Source organism: Rattus norvegicus, chromosome 5, assembly GCF_021556685.1.
Source record: "Rattus norvegicus strain SHRSP/BbbUtx chromosome 5, alternate assembly SHRSP_T2T, whole genome shotgun sequence".
In the NCBI taxonomy this organism is placed as follows: Eukaryota; Metazoa; Chordata; class Mammalia; order Rodentia; family Muridae; genus Rattus; species Rattus norvegicus.
The window spans coordinates 29,886,359-29,912,760 of record NC_141538.1 but is presented as its reverse complement, the minus strand read 5'-3'; the positions used below and the strand labels follow the sequence as shown (position 1 = coordinate 29,912,760).

At 41.2% G+C, this 26,402-nt stretch overlaps 1 protein-coding gene and 1 pseudogene across 4 annotated transcripts in view; one reads left to right on the top strand and one right to left on the bottom strand.

Annotated features, from left to right (window-relative positions):
* Dlgap5l1 (DLG associated protein 5 like 1) overlaps positions 1 to 18,343 on the bottom strand; it is a 43,763-nt gene extending 25,420 nt beyond the window's left edge. Inside the window, exons 1-3 of one of the 4 annotated variants that reach the window (XM_087551480.1) lie at positions 18,092 to 18,342; positions 16,067 to 16,162; positions 12,860 to 12,958 (exon numbers count right to left, since the gene is read on the bottom strand). Coding sequence is in view for 2 of the 4 variants with exons in the window: in XM_087551478.1 (XP_087407604.1) it covers positions 12,860 to 12,862 (3 nt within the window). In the remaining 2 variants the exon portion in view is untranslated. Of the gene's footprint in view, positions 1 to 12,859; positions 12,959 to 16,066; positions 16,163 to 18,091 lie in introns of all 4 variants that reach the window. The other 3 variants (XM_087551478.1, XM_087551481.1, XM_087551479.1) reach the window with 3 other exon arrangements.
* Positions 10,337 to 11,617, top strand: St13-ps6 (ST13, Hsp70 interacting protein, pseudogene 6; annotated as a pseudogene).
* Positions 18,344 to 26,402: the final 8,059 nt, after the last annotated feature.

Genomic DNA, 26,402 nt, shown 5'->3' with positions numbered 1-26,402 from the left:
AAAAACTCGAAAAATATATCACCGTCTCTTAAGACTGATAAATACATTCATAAAGGCAGAATACAATATGAACACACAAAAATCCTTAGCCTTCCTGTATGCCAGTAAAAATCATACTGTGGAAAAGTCTGGAAAAAATTCCCCTCAAAATAATCTGAAAATATAAAACAAAATATTGCATTTGTTTAACATACAACCAAAAGGGTAACTCAGTTCCAGGTGGAGTTCACTGCCCCGTAATGGCCTATCTCGGAATTGCATGTATGTGGTGCACAGTACTTACAGCAGAGATAACACTTATGTATAAAAGAAATAATGCTTCACTCCTTCTTTAAAAGGAGAATAAGAATACCCGTGGCAGGGAATAGAGAGGCAAAGATTAAAACAGACACAGAAGGAACACCCATTCAGAGCCTGCCCCACATGTGGCCCATACATATACAGCCATCCAATTAGACAAGATGGATGAAGCAAAGAAGTACAGACCGACAGGAGCCGGATGTAGATCGCTCCTGAGAGACACAGCCAGAATATAGCAAATACAGAGGCGAATGCCAGCAGCAAACCACTGAACTGAGAACAGGACTCCCGTTGAAGGAATCAGAGAAAGAACTGGGAGAGCTTGAAGGGGCTCGAGACCCCATATGAACAACAATGCCAAGCAACCAGAGCTTCCAGGGACTAAGCCACTACCTAAAGACTATACATGGACTGACCGTGGACTCTGACCTCAGAGGTAGCAATGAATACCCCAGTAAGAGCACCAGTGGAAGGGGAAGCCCTGGGTCCTGCTAAGACTGAACCCCCAGTGAACTAGATTGTTGGGGGGAGGGGGGTAGTGGGGGGAGGATGGGGAGGGGAACACCCATAAAGGGGGGAGGGGAGGGATTAGGGGGATGTTTGCCCGGAAACCGGGAAAGGGAATAACACTCGAAATGTAAATAAGAAATACTCAAGTTAATAAAAAAAAAAGATATCTGTTTTTTAGCCCCCAGCAGGCTTTGGGTCCAACTAGAGAGTTGTTTGTTATTACTAATATATGACTACCATTATTGGATTCTTGTACTTTAAAAATAACACCTCTTATTTATAGTAAACATGGCAATACTATTTTCTCATCTAATCTCTTTATTAACCATTTGAATTGGAATGATAAAATGCTAATAAATCAAAAATCCAAACAGGAAAAAAAAAGATATGGCTTTAGTTGTTTGCTAGAAAGATGTAGTAAAGTTAAAGAGTAGAATGTTTCCATTCCACATAATAGTAAATAAAAGCTGTATAATGAGAAATACAATTAACTTTCATTATTACACTAAAAAGAGGAATAGGTTGGGGACAAATTTGTATTCAAGGTAAATTTCAGGACCAAGGATGAAGTCATAAGTGTGCACTATGATAAAGCAAGGCCATAGGAAACTGTTGCTTTGAACTTATAAAGAGCATATAGAATGAAACACCCCTTTGAACAACGTCCTTCTGTAACTCCCATTCTTTGTAACATTTTATCTCTGAGGTAATTTTCTAAGAACATTTGTGTAAGAAGGTATAAAAATGCTACAGAAAAGAAACAAGGTTGGTGGTTTGGGGGGCTCTCTCTCTACCCAATCCATCCATCCATCCACCCACCCACCCAAATGTATATGTCTGGTTCTCTACATGTATGTCTCCACATACATGTAGGTATATTTGTATATATGTAAGTATGCATGAACAACTGTGGACAAATCAGGTACTGGCCAGAATGTGTGCCTCTATAAATGTATCCTGTCTGTGCACATTTTCCTATGTAAAGGATTTAACAATTTCCTTTGTATCATTTTTTCTATGAGGTATTCTTTTTTACATAGAGAAGATATTGTCTAAAAGCTATGAAAAACTAAAAGCACAAAACAAAAGGGGCTGCAGCCGTTTTCTGCTTCACCTGGTATATATGCGTCTGTGAGAGTGATGTCTTTCCTTTCCTTTTTATCTCAGGTTCAAGAACAGTTAAGGAGCTCCTTGGCCAGCAAGAGAAAGGAGGAATAAATATTTTTACTTAACTCCCACTGCTGAACAGCACGTGTTAGTCACCAGATATGAGCACTTGTTTAAGCACAAGTAATAAAGAGCTAAGGTTTTAGCACAGAACAGTAGGACAGAACAGCAATAGGAAGTTAAGAGTCAAGTTTGTAGCCTGTAGCAAAACAGAGAACAGCAAGAAAAGGTAAGTTTTTAACCCAGAATAGTAATAAAGTTATTGTAGCCCTCGACAAAGCACTGAACTGTTAATAAAGAGTTAAGTTTCAGTGCTTACTGAAGAACATAACAACGATAATACAGTTATAAAATAAAGATACAGCATTTAATAAAGCATTTATAAAGTGTAATAAAACACATAATAAAGCACAGAGATTTATAACATAAAAATAAAACACAGAGGAATAATGGGTAATGAAGACAGAGGGTTAAAGAGAAAAGAAGGCAGTGGTTTTCAGTCACGGAGTAAGCAAGAGAGTGTTCAGTTTTCAGAAGCCTCTAGTAGTTAGAGGCAGTTACAAGGCCAGAGATCATTAAATAGTCTTTTCACCTTTTGTTCAATTCTGTCCCACCTCAGCTTGTTTGAGGCTGGGTAGGCCCCAGAAGTCCTTAGAACATAAGATGTTTAAGTACTGCTGCCTTAGACTTGTGCGCAGAGGCCTGAGATCATACTCCCTGAGAATTTAAAATATAAAATAGGTAATAACAGTAAATGAGTGACAATATTAGTAACAGTACTAATGTTAGTGAGGCTAGGCACTGGGTTCTGTGGTATACACACAGATATAAACATCTTCACACACACACACACACACACACACACACACACACATACACACACACACACCGCAAGCTGTTTGAAACTAGAAAAGTTTTTGTTTTTACCCAGAATGTGGAATAAAAGTATAACAGCCAAGTATAACAGCCACCAAGTATAACAGCCACCATTTTCATGAGATGTATGTCTCTCATACACCTATGGTCTGAGGGTGTCATTTTATATATTTTCACACAGACACAGTGTTTGGACTCCAGTTGTGGGAATTTCCCACTTGCAGCCAGACAATGTTTAATACATTTTAGACTATGAAGCATTTTGGATTTTCTGCCCAAGAATGCTCAGTGTGGGCTGGGGACACAACCAGGTAGGTAAAACTCCTGCTATGAAGGCTTGGGAACCTGAATTCCACTCTCCAGAGCCCAGGTCCAGCTAATGGTGAGGCACATTTGTCATTCAAGAGCTCCTATGATGTCCTGGCTGGGATTTTTGTCAACCTCATAGAAGCTCAAACGGTGGTTCTCAACCTTCCTAATGCTGCAATATTTTAATACCATTCCTCATGTTGTAGAGACCCTCAGCCATTAAATTATTCCATTACTACTTCATAACTGTGATTTTGACACTGTTGTGAATCATAATGTAAATAACTGATATTCAGGGTATATGATATGTGGTCCCCAAAGGGTCCATGACCCACAGGTTGAGAACCAGTGAGCTACAGCCATCTGAGAATGCAGAACCTCAATTAACAAAATGCTGTAGGCAAACCTGTGGACAATTTTAGTGACTGAGGCAAAGGGCCCATCCCATATTTGGCAATGCCACCCCTGGGCAAGTGACCCTGGGGTGTATGAAAGGCAGGTTGAGCAAGCCACAGGGTGCAGCCTGTAAGCAGTGAGCCTCAGTGGTCTCTGCTTCAGTGCCTGTGTCCAGGATCCTGCCTTGATTTCCTGCCCTGACTTCCTTCAGTAGATTGTGCTATGGAACTGCAAGGTGAAATAAATCCTTTCCTCCCCAGTTCCTGTTGGTCATGGTGTTTTATCCCAGCAACCGAAATATTGCAAGATATGACGCTGCCGGCCAGTTAGTCTGGCACACACACCAGTAAACCAAGGACCCTGTTCGATCAAGTGGTGGTGAGCATCAACAACTGAGGTTGTCCTCTGACCTCCACATGTGCACCACGGAATGCACATGTCTGTCCTCATATGGATGTGCACACACACATACATGCACAGCACATACTCCATACATAGAGCAAAGGAAGATCCAACTTGTGTATGTATGTACGTGTGTGTGTGTGTGTGTGTGTGTGTGTGTGTGTGTGTGTGTGTGTGTGTGATATTTCAAACCTCTGTTAATCCTACAGAACTAGTGTGCTTACCCCTCAACAGCTGAGGTCGGCCAATAACTAAGCCTCTAGCACAGCCAGTCAGGACTGAATCTTGACGCAGACCAACAGTCAGTGCTGTTCCTCTGTCTAGGGAGTCATGGCTCCTGAGAGGCATCTACCTGGGTGACAGTTATCCAGAGCTTTACACACTGTTTCACAGAATGTTTTTCAAATATATTAATTCCATTAACTCTCACAGAGCCATACGGCACTACGGATCCCCTTAGAGCTGGGTTCAGTCCCTGTGCTCTTTCCTCATCTCACTATTTGTTGAGCTCTTCTCACTGAAGCAGCCAACGCTGCTCCACATTTCCATGGACTTAGTAGCTGTTTGCCTTTCTCACACCATAAGGAGGCTCCACTTAGTTTGGAGCTGTAGTCTGTAAAGGCCATAGATTGGGAGGTTCAGGTTTATAGGCCAAGGGCCCACATGATGGGTGTTTGGTAGACACTAATAGAACCGGAGATAAAACACATCCCTGCAGACTTTTATTTCTTATCTTAGGTCTACAGGGGTTTTGTCTGCATGTATGTCTATGTGCTATGAGCTGTGAAGTTCCTGTGGGGACAGAAGAGGGGGTCTGATCCTGGGGATTGGACCCTAGTCCTCTGGAAGAGAGTAGCTAACAATGGCTTCCGAGCCATGTCTCCCCACAATTGTTACTGATAAAATTAAAGATGTAATCTTTTTAAAGCACAAACCCAAGAAAAAGGGACTTAATTCTTTTTAGTAGTTTGAATACACCTTAGCTTAATTGGTCAGGAAACTGACTACAAACAATCATTTGTACAAACCTCTCTTAATTCCATGTTGCATCGAGAAGTGAAAAGCGGGCAGAGGTGGCCCGTGGGCTACATTTGGCTGATGTAGCATGGCTGTGCAGATGTGGTCCCTAAAGCAGCTGTTTCTTTGCCAACCCTCTCTGCTGTCATTTCCCTGAGAAATTGGAAGCCAAGGGAATGGGATTCCTTGCCATCTCATTGGCCAGGAGAGAAAAGAACAGATCAAGAAGGTAAGGAATCAGCTGGCTACTTCAAACCTCTCATCCTCCACTGCCAACCCTTCGCCCTTACCCAGGGCACCAGCAGCTGCAAAAACCAGTTTTTTGTTTTTCTGGGTTTTTTCTCCAGAACTAAATCTGTGTTTACCACAAACTTCTGGAATCTTCTGGAGATGAAGTAACTTTTTTCTTCTCTTAGTCTTTTTCCAGGCCAAATTCTGGAAGGTCTTGGGGCATTTCCGGTGAGGATAGAGTTTCATTTTTGTTAGTCATGATATCTGTCATCTCTAGATCACAATTTCCTTGGGATGAAGGATCATTTGTCTTCAGCATGCTTTAGAAACACCTGCTGAGAAGGCTTTACTCTGTAGAACCCAAAGATTGGAGGCAGAGAACTGACTCCTCAAATTTTTCCTCTGATCCCACATACCCACAGTGTACTCCCCAGTATCATATGCACACAATGAAAATTGTTTTTAGTTTAATATTATTTTAATTAGAAATATCTGGAAAGCTGGGTGGACATGGAAAATAAATTTAATTCTAACAAACAATTTTTTTGTTTTTTTAATTACCCCCCCCCAATTGTTCTGCACCTGGAAGGTTAATGCTATGTCTATAAGGCTTTCTACTATGCTATTCAATGCTTTTATTCTTATCAACCAGGCCAAAGAAGCTGCATTATTTATTTTCAAATAAGGAACTCAGAAGCTGAATCCACAGCCCCAGAAGTGAGAAACATCCCACCCTCTATATTCCTGTGGTCAATCAATAACTTATGCTCTAGTCTGCTCTGGTATCATTTCAACGAGTTGGCAAAATGTGTTATCATATTCATATAGTCTTGTCTTCTGTATTCCAATCCTCTACATATATAATGTACACACACACACACACACACACACACACACACACAAATGTACACAGAGAGAGAGACAGAGACAGACAGAGACAGAGAGACAGAGGCAGAGACAGACAGAAAGACAGAGAGGTAGAGAGTATTTAGTCCTTAAATTTAGAAATAAAATTGCCTAGAGATTTTGAGACCTTAGTAGGTCTTAGCCAGTCTTCCTAACCTTGTGTGTCCTTGTGGAAGTCAAGAGAGGTTTCTCTGTTGTGCTGGGGACTGTACTTCAATAAAACCTAATTTTAATTCTCAAGTGGATGTAGCTTAAACTCTAGGGATCAGGTTGAAATCTCAACTTGCCTGTGTGTGATGACTCTAGAGTAAATACACAGCAGAACCAATCATTGTTATCCTGGTTGCAGGCTGTGGGGCCCCCACAGGTCACTGAGACTTTTCAGCAGTTTGGTCCTGGCTGTAAAGCAGCTCTTGGCGGTGCAATTGGTTAAACTTGCTTCATGGCAGACCCCTAGCAGGGAATTAGAATAAAATGTGTAGGCTGTTTACTTTGATATTAACACCGAGAGAAGGAAGGCTGGGTTGACAAAAAGACAGGATTTTGGTCCTTCTTGCAAGAGTCCTTCACTGGAGTCCTGGAATTATTGCTTAATGGCTACACTACTGGCTTTGATTTAGCCGTCTGCACCTTGGTCTCAGACTCTTAGTTCATCCCTCTGAAGACTCAGCAGTCTTCAAATACTTCTGGGAAGATTTTTGGTCCTCTTCCAAACCTAAGTTACTGTCTCTCAGGCCCTGTGAAAAGCCCACAGTACCTATGGATGATGTATTTATTGTATATTATATATTGTATATTGTATATTAGGTGATGTCTCTCAAGGGCTTGGTCTTTCTGTGTCTGAGTTTGGCACAATAGGGTCTTAATGAATGTTTCCCAAATGAGTGATGACTCCATGAGGCCTTCAACTATCTTTCCATACCTAGACAGAAGGAAACTATTCCTGAGTCTTAACCAATTTGAGGTTCTTATTCCAGAAATCAAAGATCCATGCAGCTATTAGACAGACTCTATGCTAAATAAATGCAAATTGTATGAAGCAGTCTTGGACCCAACAGTATTTTAGATACCTAAAGGGAGCGCTAGAAGAGTCAAATAACACTGTTTCTGCATCTGTGATATCAGCTGATGCTAATGTATTAGTCACAAAATATTACAACCTTACATTTCATCAGGATAGACTCTGGAATACTCAATCAGATGTTTAAACACCCGCATTCCAGAATGAATGGTTATCACTGGGATGGAGAGGAGGGGAGGATAAATTACTTCTTTCTGTGATCATCTTGAACACAAACAGAAAACCACACCATACCACTATCCAATGGTTTAACAACAAACAGTATACTCTAGCCAACTCCATAAGCATGGGAAGACAAGAGGGGGCTGGCAGTCAGAGACAAGGAATCGCACATGGGCTCGGAGTGAGTTAAACTGACAGGAGAGTGGTTGGTCTACACAGAAGACACTAATCTTTGTGTTAAAATACTCTTCTGTACCTGTTTTTTTTAAGTTTTGGAAAAGTATTATTACAAACTAAAATTAACGTCACTAAAACTTTGTAAGTTGCCCATCACTGCAGGCTTGAAAACACAACCAAACTAACCTGTGTTTTTATCTCAGACTCTTGTTCTCAAGCTTCATTCTCACAGCTGTAGAAGCTCAGGGGTGCTGGGGATTGGGACATTGCTTCAGATTATACCCCAGGGCAAATGAACTCTTGGATTAAGACAGAAATAGGAAGAAAATGGAAATGTTGACTCCTATGTCTGTTATGACAGAGAGTGAGAAACACATGCTGATCTGAAGCATAAGGGACAGATCGGGTGAGATTTTGTGCCCAGGAATACACACAGTTGGGGAGCAGTGTGCATGGTTTGCTCCTGCCATGCCTACTGGTCTAACTGGCCAGATCTGGGTGGCCAGGTGACAAAGTCTTATGGCAAAGACTGCCTTCTCTTGGACCAGACCAGTTTCCTCGTTTCTGGCACATACATAAAGTACAATCTCTGCTCTCCTGGTAGTTATGTGTTATCGTATTGCTGAGTTTTAACTTTCCTATTGCTGCCTAGTCTCTGATGCTTTTCTCTGCCCTGGCTGAATAGAGGCCATCTGAGGTCATAGGAACAAGTGAACCTGGAGAGAACCTAGGCCTCAGAATGACAGTGTTGGGTGGTTACTGCCTACATGGGAATACGCATATGGATCATATGTAAATCAAGCAAACACAAAGAGCACTATCATGTCATGCTGATTAGAATTTAACATGGACCTTACAGGATGTTGGGATGTCTGGGATTAGCCTAATGAGTGTGACAATGTCACCTGCATTTCCTCTGCATGGGATGCTGGTAAAGCTGAGTCTTTAATTGGATATATATCAGCTGTACTGGTCAGTGATATTTGGTGGAGAACTAGCAGAATTGCCCACAGTACAAATGGTGCAGGGTTTGCACAGTAATCAGGAGAAAGGAGGACTGAAATAATTCCCTGGAATTTGTTATGAGAAAGTCTGAGAGTTTGTAAGAGCCTAGTGTATTGTCATCAGACTGAAGATGTAGGGATGCAGGAACTATGAGTCACCAGAGGTAGAAGAGTATTCTTGGGTATGAAGGAACGAAATGAAAACATGAGAAGCCTGCTTCTTCAAACCCAGCAAGAGCTGTTCATAGTCTGAGGTTTACAAAGGGAAATGGTTTGGTTGTGGTACAGAGGCACATTCAGTAAGGAGGGCCCCATGTTAAGATAACTTGAAGTTTTAGTATTCCTTACAAAAGTCAGTAAGTTTGGAGTCCCACATCCCTTCATCCTTCCAGTGAAGTGTTTGGGGTTTGAGAAATCACAGAAGCCAGACCGCAGAATCAAATAGTGTATAAGTACAAAGAGAGTTTATTCTGCAGAAAAGGCCAGCATGCAGGGGTCACCACATCAAAATGGCAACCCAGACAGAGATGCTCAGGCTTCTTTTATAGGGAACTGGGATAGTTTTCTCTAATATGATTCATAGGGGCCAAAGCTCTGAAGTTAGGACAATTTATTGGCTATTATGTCAGTGTGACATAATATAAAACTCCATTGGTATGGTGAGGGGATGCCCCAGATGGACTGCATTCCTGCCTCAAGAATGAGAAACCACAGCAGAGGCTGCCCAGCACAGATGTCCAATCCTGAGGTAAGTTACCTCCCATTCATGTAGCTCTCTTCTGGCTGCTCCTCAGTTGGGGATCTTATTCTCTTATTCCTGGACTTTGGGGGTCTGTTTCTGGAGCAGATGTTTTATGGCCTAGTTTCCTGGTCTGCTCCTGGTACTGATGACCTATGGACTCCTTTTGGAGTGGAGCAAAAAAATGAAATAAATAGACCCCTTCAGAAGCTTCTCAAGAGGAAAAATACAATACTGAAAGAGGAACTGGTATTCTAAATTGTAGAGCCTGTAAAAAGGACTACCATTTAAAGATTTAAATAATACCTAGCAATCAATAGGTTCAAGATCTGTGGAACAGAAGGAAGCTAGTACATCAGAGCTGGGAAGATGGTTCATTGAATAAGGTATGTGCCATAAAGTGTGAGGACCAGAGTTCGAATAAATCTGATAGCTTGTCTGTCATTCCATGGAAGATTCAGGAACAGAAACAGGATCCTCAGCATGAGATGGCTCACTAGACAATAAAAGGGCAAGCTGCTAGGTCCACAGGAGACCATGCCTCAGGAAATAAAGTGGAGAACAACAGAGAAAGGAAACTAGCAACCAGCTCCTTCGAGTTGTCCTCTGTCTTCACATGTGGAATGTAACATATGCATGCACACATAAATAAATCATCAGATAAATTAATAAAGAAAGAAATATTATTTTACAGGGAAAGAAAAGCTACTCAGCTAGTCAGTTGCTTTACCACAAGGTACCTAGTAATGTAGAGTCAAAGGACAGCAAAGGTCAAAGCAATCATTAGTTCCAGACTCATATATCTAGTACATATCCACAGAAACTCTTATATCTGTACATACCAACTTTGAAAGTTCATATGCAGTAAGAATTCAATTAAGAGAATATCGAAAACAAAAACTAAAAGCCTAATGAAGAATTATTAAATTTGTGTTGTGTAGTACCCAAAGGGATTGAGCCGTTAGAATAATGGGTTTTTGGTTCTGAATTAGTTGGTGGTAAATATAAAAGTATATAATGATTTGAATGGTGGATCCTTATGTAAGAAATAGGTGTTTAGCCCCTTCTACTTGGTCACGTTGAGCCGCTCCCGGGCTTGGCATCGGGCCTCCGCAGCCGCCCACCGCCAGAAGCTTCCAGCCTCACCACTATGGATCCCCGCAAAGTGAGCGAGCTTCCGGCCTTCGTGAAGATGTGTAGGCAGGACCCGAGCGTCCTGCACACCGAGGAAATGCGTTTCCTGAGGGAGTGGGTGGAGAGCGTGGGGGGGTAAAGTACCGCCTGCTACTCATAAAGCGAAGTCAGAAGAAAACACTAAGGAAGAAAAAAGAGACAAGACGACAGAGGACAACATAAAGACAGAGGAGCCATCGAGTGAGGAGAGCGATCTAGAAATTGACAATGAAGGTGTAATTGAAGCAGACACTGATGCTCCACAAGAAATGGGAGATGAAAATGCAGAGATAACTGAGGCGATGATGGATGAAGCAAATGAAAAGAAGGGGGCTGCCATCGACGCTCTAAATGATGGTGAGCTCCAGAAAGCCATTGACTTGTTCACAGACGCCATCAAGCTAAACCCTCGCTTGGCCATTCTGTATGCCAAGAGAGCCAGTGTTTTCGTCAAATTACAGAAGCCAAATGCTGCCATCCGAGACTGTGACAGAACTATTGAAATAAACCCTGATTCAGCTCAACCATACAAATAGAGAGGGAAAGCGCACAGACTCCTGGGTCACTGGGAAGAAGCAGCTCGCAATCTTGCCCTTCCTGTAAACTGGATTATGACGAGGATGCCAGTGCAATGCTCAGAGAAGTCCAGCCTCGGGCTCAAAAGATTGCTGAACATCGGAGAAAGTATGAGCGAAAACGTGAAGAGCGAGAGATAAAAGAACGAATAGAAAGGGTGAAGAAGGCTCGAGAAGAGCATGAAAAAGCCCAAAGGGAAGAAGAAGCCAGAAGACAATCTGGATCTCAGTTTGGCTCTTTTCCAGGTGGTTTTCCAGGGGGAATGCCTGGAAATTTTTCTGGAGGAATGCCTGGAATGGGAGGGGCCATGCCAGGAATGGCAGGAATGCCTGGACTCAACGAAATCCTCAGTGACCCAGAGGTTCTTGCAGCCATGCAGGATCCAGAAGTCATGGTGGCTTTCCAGGATGTGGCCCAGAACCCATCAAATATGTCAAACTATCAGAACAACCCAAAGGTTATGAATCTCATCAGTAAATTGTCAGCCAAGTTTGGAGGTCACTCATAATGTCAAAGCCCTTGCTGAATGAAGAACAGCTTAGCTCACTTACTGGATGTGGCAATAATACAAACCAGTGTACCTCTGACCTCACCGGAGAGCTGGGGCGCTTCGAAGATAATCCCTACCCTCTGCATCATATGCGGCTGAGGCATTTTACAGTGGTTTACCATTAGAGTGTTCGTTCAGATAATGTTTTCCTACTAGGAATTACAAACTTAAAACATTTTTCAACCTTAAACATATATTTTAAAAATTTAGGGGATGTCAATTCCTACATTTTTCTTTACTAATCTTTTTGGGTTTTTCCTTTTGAATTACTGGGCGAGGAAGGTGAATGTGGATGATTTACTGCTTTCATGAATGAAATAAAGATTTGTTAGTGGGAAGCAAAAAAAAAAAGAAATAGGTGTTTAGTTTTTCCTCTGGCTTCATACTTTCTAAATATTATGATTCCCCAAATGAGGAAGTGCTGAGTGTATCTTTTATTCTAATAGTTTTGGGGACACTTTGTGACATAAGCATCTGAGACCTCTATGATCTCTAAACAATAGGAGTATGTGTGTATGCTATGAGATGACTGGTGACAGCAATCAAAAGCACAAATTAGAGATGAGAGACTGAGTCTAGAACCAGGTTTTACCTCCAATCACCCTTTAACTTAGCTGTGAATAGCTGTAGCTAGGCTCTGTCCCTGCTATCCCAGTGGTGACTTGGAGTTCACCAGAGAGCCCTGAGCAAAGCAGCCACTAGCAGCCATGCCTGGTATCTCTTGGTACAGGGAATTTTGATCTTTGGGAGAAGATTAATGTCAGCTGTTGGGAACATACCCAGACGGGGTTCTTAGGAAATGAAGAAAGGGTTGATTCTTATAGGACCATCATGAAGTATTAAGAAATCATCTATTTGTCTAGATAGCATGACTACAAGATAGTGCACCTTTGTAATTCTGCAGAAATCCGCTCAAAAAGGTGTGCTAATACCTAGTGATTGTTATGTATATTTAATAATTACTGGAAAGCAAATTAATAGCAAGAATCTTTGCCCAGATGTAATCGCCTCAGCCTTGCCTGAAGATGGGAATCCAACATAACTTTTCAGCCCTTGGTGGAAACATCTCAGAAAGGTCACCTGCTAGTGTCAGCTTCTCCTAGATGCCTCCTGGCACCAAAGCTTCCTGTTAAAGTTGATTTCTCTCATACATTGTATCACAGAAATGGCATCCCACTAGTATAAAAGATCAGATATCAATGTGGCAAGGCATAGCATAGCTAATAACCCACAATGACAGCATTTGGTACCTCTGGGGTACATATTAACCACATGATACTCACCATTGTTCTCTTCACTTGGATTCAGGTCTGTAAGATGAATGAATAATTTGTGGGGTCCTCAAATTGGTTTTTCAAATAACTCAGCAAGTGTTGATTGATCTGAAAAATCAATATTATCTTTGATCTTGACATTTTGGTCATCTGAGGGGTTTGTATAAATCTCATTATGTACAGGAGAACATTGGGTGGCAAACTCAGGACATGCCCATGAATGTCATGTGTGCTGTGACTATCTAGTTGTTATACTATCAATGAATGAACAAGTGATTCCCATATTGCTTTATTTACAGTCACCTGGTTCTGATCGCAATCTAGGAATCTAGGAATCACCTTCTTTGTGCTGGATGTAGGTCCCCAAAAATGCCTCTGGATTATTTTGGGATTGCATCTTGTATATACATGCTTTTTGGCTGATTTAACAATATCCAGAATCATTCATCATAGCACTCCAACATCATATTATCTGATGTTTCTAAGCAAAGAGATTGCTAGTCCCTACTGACCATGGCATATCATTGTATGGTAGTTGTTAGAAAATTCATTGTAACTACTTAACCTGATAAACAACTTCAGCAAAGTGTCAGGGTATAAAATTAACTCAAACAAATAGTAGCCTTCCTCTACTCAAAGGATAAACAGGCTGAGAAAGAAATTAAGAAAATGACACCCTTCACATAGTCCCAAATAATATAAAATATCTTGGTGTGACTTTAACCAAGCAAGTGAAAGATCTGTATGACAAGAACTTCAAGTCTCTGAAGAAAGAAATTGAGGAAGATCTCAGAAGATGGAAAGATCTTCCATGCTCATGGATTGGCAGGATTAATATAGTAAAGATGGCCATTTTACCAAAAGCAATCTACAGATTCAATGCAATCTCCATCAAAATTCCTACTCAATTCTTTATAGAGATAGAAAGAGCAATTTTCAAATTCATTTGGAATAACAAAAAAACCAGGATAGCAAAAAATATATTCAAAAATAAAAGAACTTCTGGGGGAATCACCATCTCTGACTTTAAGCAGTATTACAGAACAATAGTCATAAAAACTGTATGGTATTGGTACAGAGACAGGCAGATAGATCAGTGGAACAGAACTGAAGACCCAGAAATGAACCCACACACCTATACTCACTTGATCTTTGACAAAGGAGCTAAAACCATCCAATGGAAGAAAGATAGCATTTTCAACAAATGCTGCTGGTTCAAGCAGAGGTTGGCATGTAGAAGAATGAAAATCGATCCATTCTTATCACCATGTACAAAGCTTAAGTCCAAGTGGATCAAGGACCTCCACATCAAACCAGATACACTCAAACTCTATTAGTTTGAAAGTAGAAAAAGTGGGGAAGAGTCTCAAAGACATGGATGGGGGGGTGGGATTTCCTGAACAAAACACCAATGGCTCATGCTCTAAGATCAAGAATCGACAAATGGGACCTCATAAAAATGCAAAGCGTTTGTAAAGCAAAAGACACTGTCATTAGGACAAAACGGCAACCAACAGATTGGGAAAATATCTTTACCAATCTTACATCTGATAGAGGGCTAATATCCAAAATATACAAAGAATTCAAGAAGTTAGGCTCCAGAGAGCCAAGTAACCCTATTAAAAAATGGGGTACAGAGCTAAACAAAACATTCTCAGCTGAGGATTATCGAATGGCCAAAAGGCACCTAAGGAAATGTTCAACATCCTTAGTCATTAGGGAAATGCAAATCAAAACAACCCTGAGATTCCACCTCACACCAGTCAGAATAGCTAAGATCAAAAACTCAGGTGACAGCAGATGCTGGCAAGGATGTATTAGAGGATGTATTGAGAGAGTTGAAGGAGCTTGCAACCCCATAAAAAACAATAATGCCAGCCAACCAGAGCTTCCAGGGATAAACCACTAACCAAAGACTATACATGGACTGACCCAGGGCTCCAACTGCACATGTAACAAAGAATAGCCTTGTTGGGGCACCAGGGGAAGGGGAAGCCCTTGGTCCTGCCAAGGTTGGACCCCCAGTGCAGGGGAATATGGAGGGGGCAATAAGAGGGATGTGTAGGAGGAATACCCATATGGGCGAGGTGGGGGTAGGAAATGGGGGCTTATGAACAGGAAACTGGGAAGAGGAATAACATTTGAAATATAAGTAAAGAATTATATCTAATAAAAAAATTTTTTAAAAAGAAAGAAGATTCATTGTAGCCCTAATTAATGCTTCTTCATAAATTATCACAGCTGCTGGTGTAATACATAGCCTTTGACCTGTGAAAAGGAATAGCCTTTACAGCAGGCTGATCGTGTACTGTGTTGGCCACTATGTTATTCTTTCAGCCAACACCTGCCTCTGTGTGCTTATTTGATACTAAAATACTGTATTGGAGAAAATCTGCCTATCCAAAAATGGCAAATAAAACTTGGATGTCCTCTAAACAACCTTCCTAAGGATCAATCCTTTAATCCAGGCTTTGAGACATAACAATATACACCAATTTTCCTTATGGAAGAACAAATTACTGCTAAGAGGAGTGAGGGATTGTTGTCATCTCCGTAGAGCATTAATGTCAGCATCCCATGGGTGTGATATGGCGTGGCTTCAATACTGTACTGTAGAAAGAATGTGATGCTTTTTGGTATAGTGTGTCTAAATAACAGTGTGACATCAATATAGTCCTCCATCCTACCACATATGGAGGAATGAGGATTCAGTCAACTTGCGAAAGCCCCTAATAGAGGAACTTTGCTCACCAACTCCTTGTTGTTGTCCCCCTTACTGGGACAACTTGCTGGTGGGTGTCAGAATTCTGAGCAACTCTTGTCTTTGGCTTCTTTATATGTCAGGCTAATTCCTGATGCTTTCTTTCCATTGCAATGGTTAGCCAACAGACTCATGCTTCAGATTAGGGCTGTATCCCCTAGAGTTCAGTTGGGATTTGCCTCACTGGTGAGTTCACAGCTACAGGACGTGTCTTTTCCTGAGGAGGCCTTGATCTTAGAGTGTGGAATGTTGTTTCCAGTTCTCTGTGGCTTTCGTTTGCCCCCTCAGTTTTCTCATGGGTGCTATCCGTGAAGGAAAGGCAGTCAGACACAGAAGCACTCTTGCTGGGCCACAGGCTAGACAAAATCAGGGCCTATTTGCACACAGCAAAGCAAAGGAAGAAAACCCACCCACAACTGCCATGCTTGCTGGGATTGGATGCAATGGTGGCTTACTTGCTGTGAACACTCAGTGCTCCTGCTGCAGCAGCTCTGTCTGAGGGAGCGCTCATCCTAGGCTCTGCTACATCCTCATGCTAGGGGATTTTAGACCTAGAGAAAGAGGGGACGGACCTGGTGATGGGCTGCCATGTCAGCCGCAGAGTCTGAATCAGCTCTGTTCTGCTGCACAATCTAGCAATAATTTTCAGTTGAGGTCATTCCCTGTATCCCAAGGAAATAGTCTCAGAGAACGTGTAGGCTTAGATTTTTTTCAGCTATAAAAATGTTAGAAACTGAACTGTGAACTACACACTATGAGGGACTAGAAAAAACAAACAAACAAACATCACCTTTCTCCAATAGTTTCTTGGATGGGATAAGAACATAGTGGTCAGGAGATACAGACAAGTATCGATAAGTGCTTTTCCTGTACACCTAATGAACAATAAAGTTTTACCCATGAGGTCTTGCCAGCGAGCTATGCATGCTTAGCAAGTTCCCAAGACTGTGAAATGTAGGCTTGGATGCCAGCACATCCTTAGACCAGCATCTTGTATGGTAGTGGACCAGCATCTTGTATTGTGCACTGTTTCCCAGTTGCTCCATGGGGAGCAGCTTCCTCCAAATGAAGCTCCCTTTAACATAGCCTGCCTGACTTCAGGTCTAAAGCTATAACCCCAGGCAACTAGAAAATCTCCATAACAAGGAGCCAAAAATAAAACTTCCCTCCCTGTACCGTGACTGTGTCAGGGATATTCTGAGTAAGGTAAGGATGACTAGTTGAAGGCCAAGTGCTTACAAGTATTATCTCGTACTGACCAGTAGTCCATGGAAGGGCTGCTCTATGTTATCCTTTTTCACGCAAGATTCATGACATCTGTATAGTTTCTCCTTCAGGGCTGCTCTAAGGAGGACCACTACAAACCTGATGCGCCCTAGTTTCTCTGAGGACACCTACTTCTTGTTCTGGAATCCCTGGGTCAACAGGGATTGCAGTTCATATATCTGAAGAGTTGTTCATGGCTTCTTCATGGGGACACCCCATTTTACATCACCAGCACAGTCTGAAGGCTCACATTTCTTGCAACCTTCCTTGTGGCTGATTTTAACTCAGAGGGAATGATTTTGAAATACAGCAGTTACAGAGAGCTACAGACAGGACACAGTGAGCACTTTAAACAATCACAAGCCTAAAGGGGCTGTTGGAGACCGCCCTGGTTTTGCACCTCAGCACAGCTCTGGGAATTTTACTGGATGCAGATGCAACTCCATCTCTCAAATAAAATCATAGCAAACTCCAAAGCCAATGCTAACTGAGTCAAGATTAGGCACAGCTGGAAAGAAAATGGCAGGAGGCGCTGAGGAAAACCATCCGGGATGCTGAGAAGGAACAATGAGTCCCCTGACCTTGCAGTGAACAGTCAGCATGCACCAAGGGCAGAAAACACACATAAACACTTAGGCAGTGTGTCCTGACCTTCAAGAACATGGATTTGCCACAGCAGCCTCCTTCTCTCCTCCATGTACCCATAGTCCTTTGTTTTATCTCTAACGAATCTCCATGCAGATATATAGCTTGCCTCTACAAATCTTTGAAAATCTGTGTTCACAGCAGGTTTTATTTCTGTTTGTTATAGGGAGCTAGGTGGCCATGTAAAATGTTGGTCTGCTGTACTTGACAATTCATTGGATGCCAAGTGAACTGACAGAGTACTTTTCTCATTAAAATTGGTCTTTACCAACTTTAACATGTTTCCGGAGCAATTGAACATACATGTCTTTAGAAACACAAATGAGTGTGTGCCTGCACATACACACACTCACACATAAATGCATACAGGCACACATGCACACATACTTGTATATACAAGCACCCAGACCATAAGCACCTATGCAAGCATGTACCTACACATATGTACAACATGGGCACCATCATGCTCTCCTACCTCTCTTACATCTAGGGACACACAAACACACACACATACTCACACCAGAAAGAGAGAGAGCGCGCGCAGAGGAAATATTGCTGTGTTGCAGTACCTTTCCTGATGAATGAATGAGGAGATGTGGGGACCTATTCCGTGCACAAGGCTCATAGACTCAGCCAGGACCTGCTCCCTTAGCCTGTACTTATTTTTTCATCCATGAACATTTTCCATGCAGAGTCTCACTGATCTACAGGTAAGTTACAACCTCTGCATAGCTAAGCAGAGCCACATAGGAACAAATTCCTGCAGTAAGAAATACTTTATGTGCCTGGCCCTTTAAATGACCCTATGCTCTTCAGTGACAGTTGGCTCTTGGACTTCTGGGAACAGAATTGGGTAGAAAGCCAACAGAAGCTGAGAGGGAGGGGAGAAGTGAGAAGGAAGTGGGAGAGAGTAGGAGGAGAAGTAGGGTTCAGGAGACAGAAGAGTGTGTCAGCAAAGAAGAAAGAAGACCTTAGGCAGGGCTTGAAAAGAGTAAAGAAGACATTTTGGAGAGTGAAACTAAGAAACAATTAGAATGAGCTAGCAGTGAGAAGACAGTTGGTCACAGTTTACTCAGGAGAAGCTGGGCAGAGGCAGAGACAATAGTGTTAGGGAACAAACAAAAGAAGAACCCATGAAAAAACCACAAATGAAGTAGCTATATAAGTTTATAGAGACAAAGAACTATAAAACAAAAAGGGAAAAATTTTAAGCCAAAGGAAAATTGAGCACCCAATGTGGAATCTGTTTGAAGGAAGAAAAACAAATCAGAAACAAAACAAACCAACCTTACATTAAGAGAAATTTGGCCACCATTGTGGCTAGGCAGGATGGGAAGCTTTATTTCAAGTACGATCAAGGAACAGAAAAGAAGGGATGGGTAATTTGTTTGAAAAAGCTGACAGTGTATTTACAGATGCTGTTGTTGGAATATACCCTCCATTGTTTTTAGCCATTTTCCCCCGTTTTTCCTTGTTTTGACTTAATTAGTTTATAAGAATGTTAAAACACTGGTTAGCCAACTGGAAACATTACTGGCGGAAACAGAGCAACTTGGTAATAAGAGAGCATCAAGAAAAAGGAGAACAAATATGTTCATTTCCAGTGACTAATTCAAAAGAAGGGAGTTTCCCCACATAGAAAAAGAGGGAGGAAATGTGTCAATGGGCAGTTGTATCAGAGAAATGAAAAAGAATGGTCAAATAAAAGCTTTTTTTTCTTCAAGAAATAGGGATAAACCCACAGCAGTCCTTGGTCAAAATCACCAAGAGCGTTCCCAGTACTTACAAAGCATATGCCTGCTAATGAGGATAATCCACAAGGTTATCATGAGAGAGGTTGCATTCTATAGAAATGGAAGGCCTAAAGCAGTTTAAGGAGGCAATGATATTTTATTTGATGCACCCAGCATAAGTGAAACAAACGCTACATTGGAATATTCAGAATAGGTGTATTCCCTAAGAATGGAGGGCATTGGTCACAGTTGTACTAGAGGCTGGTCCTTAAATGGCAATGGTTTTCATAGTGAAGAGTAGTCAGGAATTTGGAACAGCACAATAGAGCAAGAGAAATTAATTTGGGGAGGAACCGGTTGATAGGTAAAAGTTATTATGCTGATATGCAAGAACAGGTTCAATTGAAGAAGCAATCATAGAACAATGTTTCTTTAAGAGCATGGGGCAAAGTTTACAAGCCTGAAAAGAAATCAAACATCATTTTCAGAAATTCCGAGGCTTTGAAGAAGCCATCATTGTTTTTTTTACAAAGATTAATCTCAGCAGTAAATAAGATTATACCATACTCCAATACAAAACAAGTGTTGATAGAGACCCTAGCAATCAAAACTGAAAATGTGGAGTGTAAAAAGTCATAAGGCCAGTGAAGGAACAGGCTAAGCCCATAGATGAACAGATAAAGAACATGAATGATATTGGTTCTAACTTATACACAGCTAGTATAACAGGTCAAGCTACAGCTATAGGTCTCCCATAACAGAGGGCCTGGTTCTTTAATTGTGGGGAATAGGGACATTTGAAACAAAATTGTGGCCAAGGCATCTCTAAGGGCAATTGTCTTCCAAAACATAATTCAGAAAGTGCAGACTTCCAGGAGGGTGCAGATGATGTGGCAAGGGTTACCATTGGACCAATGAACTTAGGTCCAAGAGAGATATCCAAGGCAATGTCTTGCCATCGGGAAACTATATGGGGGTGGGGGTTTTAATAGAGTTAAACTTAATAGAGATATCAAGATGCACACGTGGATCACAGAGAACCCAAACAGGACTCTCTGTTGCCTTCGACTAATTCTCCTACTGGGCTCATTATGCAAAGGAAAGATAGTATTTTAGAATGGATTTTCATAACATACAAAGTAAAAAATTAAAGACAAAGAAAATGTTTCTGACTCAATTATAAAATAAGACTTTATGAACTATCAGGCATAGACCCAGCACAAATCATAGTGCTTTATACTAATGCTAAGATTACTATGTTATGGGTAATCAATAAAGAGTGGGAAAGAACTTGTGGAATCTCTCTGGGAGAAATTAACCATCTAATATCCTAAAAGCAAATGCCTTTATTTATAAAAAGAACTAATGGGATTCTCTTATGTATTTTAATGTGAATACCAATTCCTGAAGTGCCTACATTATTTTTACTGATGCAAATAAATTAAGAATGGCCAGTTATACAGCAGAAAAATAAATTAGCAAAGTAATCCAAAGCCCATGTAATTCAGTTCCAAAATAAAAAAAATTGAAAGAGAGAGAATTGTATGAAGTTTTTATGGTTCTATTTGATTTTTCTGACCTATTAACATAATTACTCTCCCAAAAAAAGAATTATTTTGCAGACAGAAACTGCTGGTAACTAAGAATTAACATTTTTATACAACTGCAATAATTAGAAACAAATTATTAAGTATGACCCATATTTGATCTCCTACACGCTTGCCAGGTCAACTAGCACAAGAAAGTGAGGAAATTGACCATTAGTAAAACAAGAGCTAGAAGCCTCAAAACTTCATAACCAATACTGTGTTAATGGTAAAATTCAAATTTTTTCTATCACTTGGCAACAAGACAAGTAAATTATGAGAAAATGTCAATCTTGTTTTTTGTAGAACCAAACTTCATTACAAATAAGTTACCATCAGAGTACCAAAAGAAATGAAATGAATATGTTTCACTTTGCAGAATTTGACAAACTAAAGTTTGTACACATACCATTGATATAGGCTCAGGATTTCAATGAGCAACTATTTTGAGTTCTGACAAGGCTGATTTTATAATTATAAAATTATTGGAAGTAATGGCAAGTATGGGGGTACCTGTACAATTTAAGAATGACAGTGATATATGTCTCCAATAAGATGAAGGAATTCTTTGCATATTATAATATAAGCCACAATACAGGTATATGACACAAGACTACAGGACAAGTAGTTGTAAAAAGATTTAATTGTGCAATCCCCATCAAAATACCAATCCAGTTCTTCATAGAGTTAGACAGAACAATTTGCAAATTCATCTGGAATAACAAAAAACCCAGGATAGCTAAAACTATCCTCAACAATAAAAGGACTTCAGGGGGAATCACTATCCCTGAACTCAAGCAGTATTACAGAACAATAGTGATAAAAACTGCATGGTATTGGTACAGAGACAGACAGATAGACCAATGGAATAGAAATGAAGACCCAGAAATGAACCCACACACCTATGGTCACTTGATTTTTGACAAAGGAGCCAAAACCATCCAATGGAAAAAAGATAGCATTTTCAGCAAATGGTGCTGGTTCAACTGGAGGTCAACATGTAGAAGAATGCAGATCGATCCATGCTTATCACCCTGTACAAAGCTTAAGTCCAAGTGGATCAAGGACCTCCACATCAAACCAGATACACTCAAACTAATAGAAGAAAAACTGGGGAAGCATCTCGAACACATGGGCACTGGGAAAATTTTCCTGAACAAAATACCAATGGCTTATGCTCTAAGATCAAGAATCGACAAATGGGATCTCATAAAACTGCAAAGCTTCTGTAAGGCAAAGGACACTGTGGTTAGGACAAAACAGCAACCAACAGATTGGGAAAAGATCTTTACCAATCCTACAACAGATAGAGGGCTTATATCCAAAATATACAAAGACCTCAAGAAGTTAGACTGCAGGGAGACAAATAACCCTATTAAAAAGTGGGGTTCAGAGGGGGCTGGAGAGATGGCTCAGTGGTTAAGAGCACCGACTGCTCTTCCAGAGGTCCTGAGTTCAAATCCCAGCAACCACATGGTGGCTCACAACCATCTGTAATGGAATCCAATGCCCTCTTCTGGTGTGTCAGAAGACAGCTACAGTGTACTCATATACAAAATAAATAAATAAATCTTTTTTAAAAAATGGGGTTCAGAGCTAAACAAAGAATTCACAGCTGAGGAATGCCAAATGGCTGAGAAACACCTAAAGAAATGTCCAACATCATTAGTCATAAGGGAAATGCAAATCAAAACAACCCTGAGATTTCACCTCACACCAGTGAGAATGGCTAAAGATCAAAAACTCAGGTGACAGCAAATGCTGGCGAGGATGTGAAGAAAGAGGAACACTCCTCCATTGTTGGTGGGATTGCAAACTGGTACAACCAACCTGGAAATCAGTCTGGAGGTTCCTCAGAAAATTGGACATTGAACTACCTGAGGACCCAGCTCTACCTCTCTTGGACATATACCCAAAAGATGCCCCAACATATAAAAAAGACACGTGCTCCACTTTGTTCATAGCAGCCTTATTTATAATAGCCAGAAGCTGGAAAGAACCCAGATGCCCTTCAACAGAGGAATGGATACAGAAAATATGGTACATCTACACAATGGAATATTACTCAGCTATCAAAAACAATGACTTTATGAAATTCATAGGCAAATGGAGGGATCTGGAAAATATCATCCTGAGTGAGGTAACCCAATCACAGAGAAACACACATGGTATGCACTCATTGATAAGTGGCTATTAGCCCAAATGCTTGAATTACCCTAGTTGCCTAGAACAAATGAAACTCAAGACAGATGATCAAAATGTGAATGCTTCACTCCTTCTTTAAAAGAGGAACAAGAATACCCATGGCAGGGAATAGAGAGGCAAAGATTAAAACAGACACAGAAGGAACACCCATTCAGAGCCTGCCCCACATGTGGCCCATACATATACAGCCATCCAATTAGACAAGATGGATGAAGCAAAGAAGTACAGACCGACAGGAGCCGGATGTAGATCGCTCCTGAGAGACACAGCCAGAATATAGCAAATACAGAGGCGAATGCCAGCAGCAAACCACTGAACTGAGAACAGGACCCCCGTTGAAGGAATCAGAGAAAGAACTGGGAGAGCTTGAAGGGGCTCGAGACCCCATATGAACAACAATGCCAAGCAACCAGAGCTTCCAGGGACTAAGCCACTACCTAAAGACTATACATGGACTGACCCTGGACTCTGACCTCATAGGTAGCATTGAATATCCTAGTAAGATCACCAGTGTAAGGGGAAGCCCTGGGTCCTGCTAAGACTGAACCCCCAGTGAACGTGATTGTTGGGGGGAGGGGGGTAATGGGGGGAGGATGGGGAGGGGAACACCCATAAAGAAGGGGAGGGGGGCTAGGGGGATGCTGGCCCGTAAACCGGGAAAGGGAATAACACTCGAAATGTAAATAAGAAATACTCAAGTTAATAAAAAAAAAAAATATATATATATATATATATATATATATTAGGTTGTCAAGGATAACCTCTGACCTACTTTGTTTTCTGTTGCTGAAATAAAGCATTGACTAAAAAAAAAAAAAGAAAAGAAATACTCAAGTTAATAAAAAAATAAATTTAAAAAAAAAAGATCTAATTGTACCTTTAAAAATGCTGATACAGGGGTTGGGGATTTGGCTCAGTGGTAGAGCGCTTGCCTAGCAAGCGCAAGGCCCTGGGTTCGGTCCCCAGCTCCAAAAAAAAAAAAAAGAAAAAAGAAAAAAATGCTGATACAGCAAAAAGGAAGGACAAAGACCCCAAGGGGTGGACTAAATAATGCTCTGTTAACTTTAAATTTTCTGAACATTAATGAGAAAGGAACAACAGAGGCTGAAAGACACTGTTTATAAAATGTTTATAAAAAATGTTTATAAAAAAACATTGGAATTAAATCAATCTACACACTATAAGGTTGTGTTAACATCAGAATGAAAGGTGGCAATGTGTTGTGTTGGGGACATGGAATTGTTGGATCACAACAAGAAATGAGAAGCTATGGACACAATTACAACTAAGAAAGCTCAGATCATCTGAAAACCTTGAACACTGACCAAAAAAAAGAGTAGAAAAGAGATCCTCACCAACCACAGCATTTCCCTGCCAGTCAGCAGAGCCAAACAAGAAAAGTTGAGCACCCAATCACTGGCAGGCCTATGGGGATGACTTTGGTCTTCTACAAAAGACAGCCATGCTCAATGCAGATCAACAACAGGCTAAGGAGCAGGACAATAAGGGAGACGATGCTGAATACAGCATCCTGAAAGCCGACATGGAGACTAAGCAAAGCTTCACAGAGCTGGGGACAGAGACTGAGACTTAGAAAAGGAACTCCAAAGAACAAGATGTTGGAAGATAAGGTGGCCCAGAAAATAAGAAAGGTTCATGAGGAAGGACCCAAATTGCAGGAAGGAGATCATCCCTGTGAGGGTCTTATGTTGTGGATATGCTTCTGATCGATCATCAGAAAGATCACATCAGACACCCAGAACCCTGGGAAAGACATTGGAAATAATTGAGAAGCAGCTGCAAAACTGAGCACTGAGCTACAACAAAAGGGAGGAAATGCACTGTGAAATATTGTATGTGCCTGGCCCTTTAAATGACCCTGCACTGGAAAGTGAATTGGGCTGGCAGACTGAGAGGACAGTTGGTGACAGCTTGTCAAGGAGAAGCTGAACTGAGCCAGAGAAGATCTTAGGAGACAGATAAAAGGACACACAATGTAGCTAAGTAAGTTTATAGAGAAAAAGAAAAAATGCAACTTTTCCTTTTTTACAAAAAAGGAAGAGGCCTCCAAACAAAGCCTCTAGCAAGCTTCAAGTGGAAACATGGTATCAGCCCCACTAAACCTACCCTGACTCCTGCACTGCAGACCTTCCACCAGCAATGTAAGGCAGTGACTCGTGCTCCTTGCCCAGGAACTTCTCACCACAGTTTTTGTGATGTGAAAAGTGCCCCAAGGTCACCTGAAGGAGGCTAATGAATTCACTGCAGTGATTTTACTGAAATGCAGCACACTGCACAGCTGTGAGGGAGAATCTGTCCTGAAGCCCAGCAATGCACATGCTCTACTCAGCAGCACAGTGTTAGCAGAGGGATGCATTGTAGGAGTCCATGCATCCTTAGGGTGAGGCCAATAAGACATACCGGGAATTTCCATGGGCGTACTCTGTGCAGGGAAAGTAAACTAAACTTCTTTAGTTTACTTTTATTTTATTTTTTTGTAAGTGTTTTTATTTATTATATGTAAGTACACTGTAGCTATCTTCAGATATACCAGAAGAAAGCATCAGATCCCATTACAGATGGTTGTGAGCCACCATGTGGTTGCTGGGATTTGAACTCAGGACCTCAGGAAGAACAGTCAGTGTTCTTAACCACTGAGCCATCTCTCCAGCCCTTACTTTTATTCTTTTAAAAAGCTATATTGAAGTTTTAGTATATTAAAAAATGTTAGTTACAAAACAATAAAATTGTAAAGAAAGCCACCATGTTCTTCCTCTCTCTGAACAAATAAACCTTGTAGGAAATGAGACAAAACAGTCTACGTGAGAGGGGACAGGGGATCCAAAGAGTGCTGGTCAGCCAGCTTTGCCCACCAATATACACATCTGCACAGACAGACACACACGTCATAGAAATTATAAATGAGCAGAGAGCACTGAGGGCATCATGCTGGCTGAACAGTTGGATTTAGATTATGCATAGGAGATATTTCAAGTGAGACCCATGACTCTGGTGTTCAACTTGGGGACTGCAAATGCCTAGGGACCACACTGTTGAGGTCGTTGGAGAAATTTTTTTCTCTTGAATCCTCAAATCTGTCACACTAACCCACAACCTGTGAGAATCCTTTCCCAGATCGCTGGTCATCCAGGCAGCTCAGGAAAGAATTCTCCAACAGGATGCACAGAAATAGGGCAGACCTGCTGCTACTCAGGCCCTGTGTGAACCAAGATGTGCAAAGGCTGAAGAGACCATCTTGGGATGCAAGGAACAAGGAGAAAGGCCACATGCCACTCAAAAAGGAGACAATGAGAACCACTCATTCCAGTGGGCAATATCTTTGCAAGTTGCTTCCT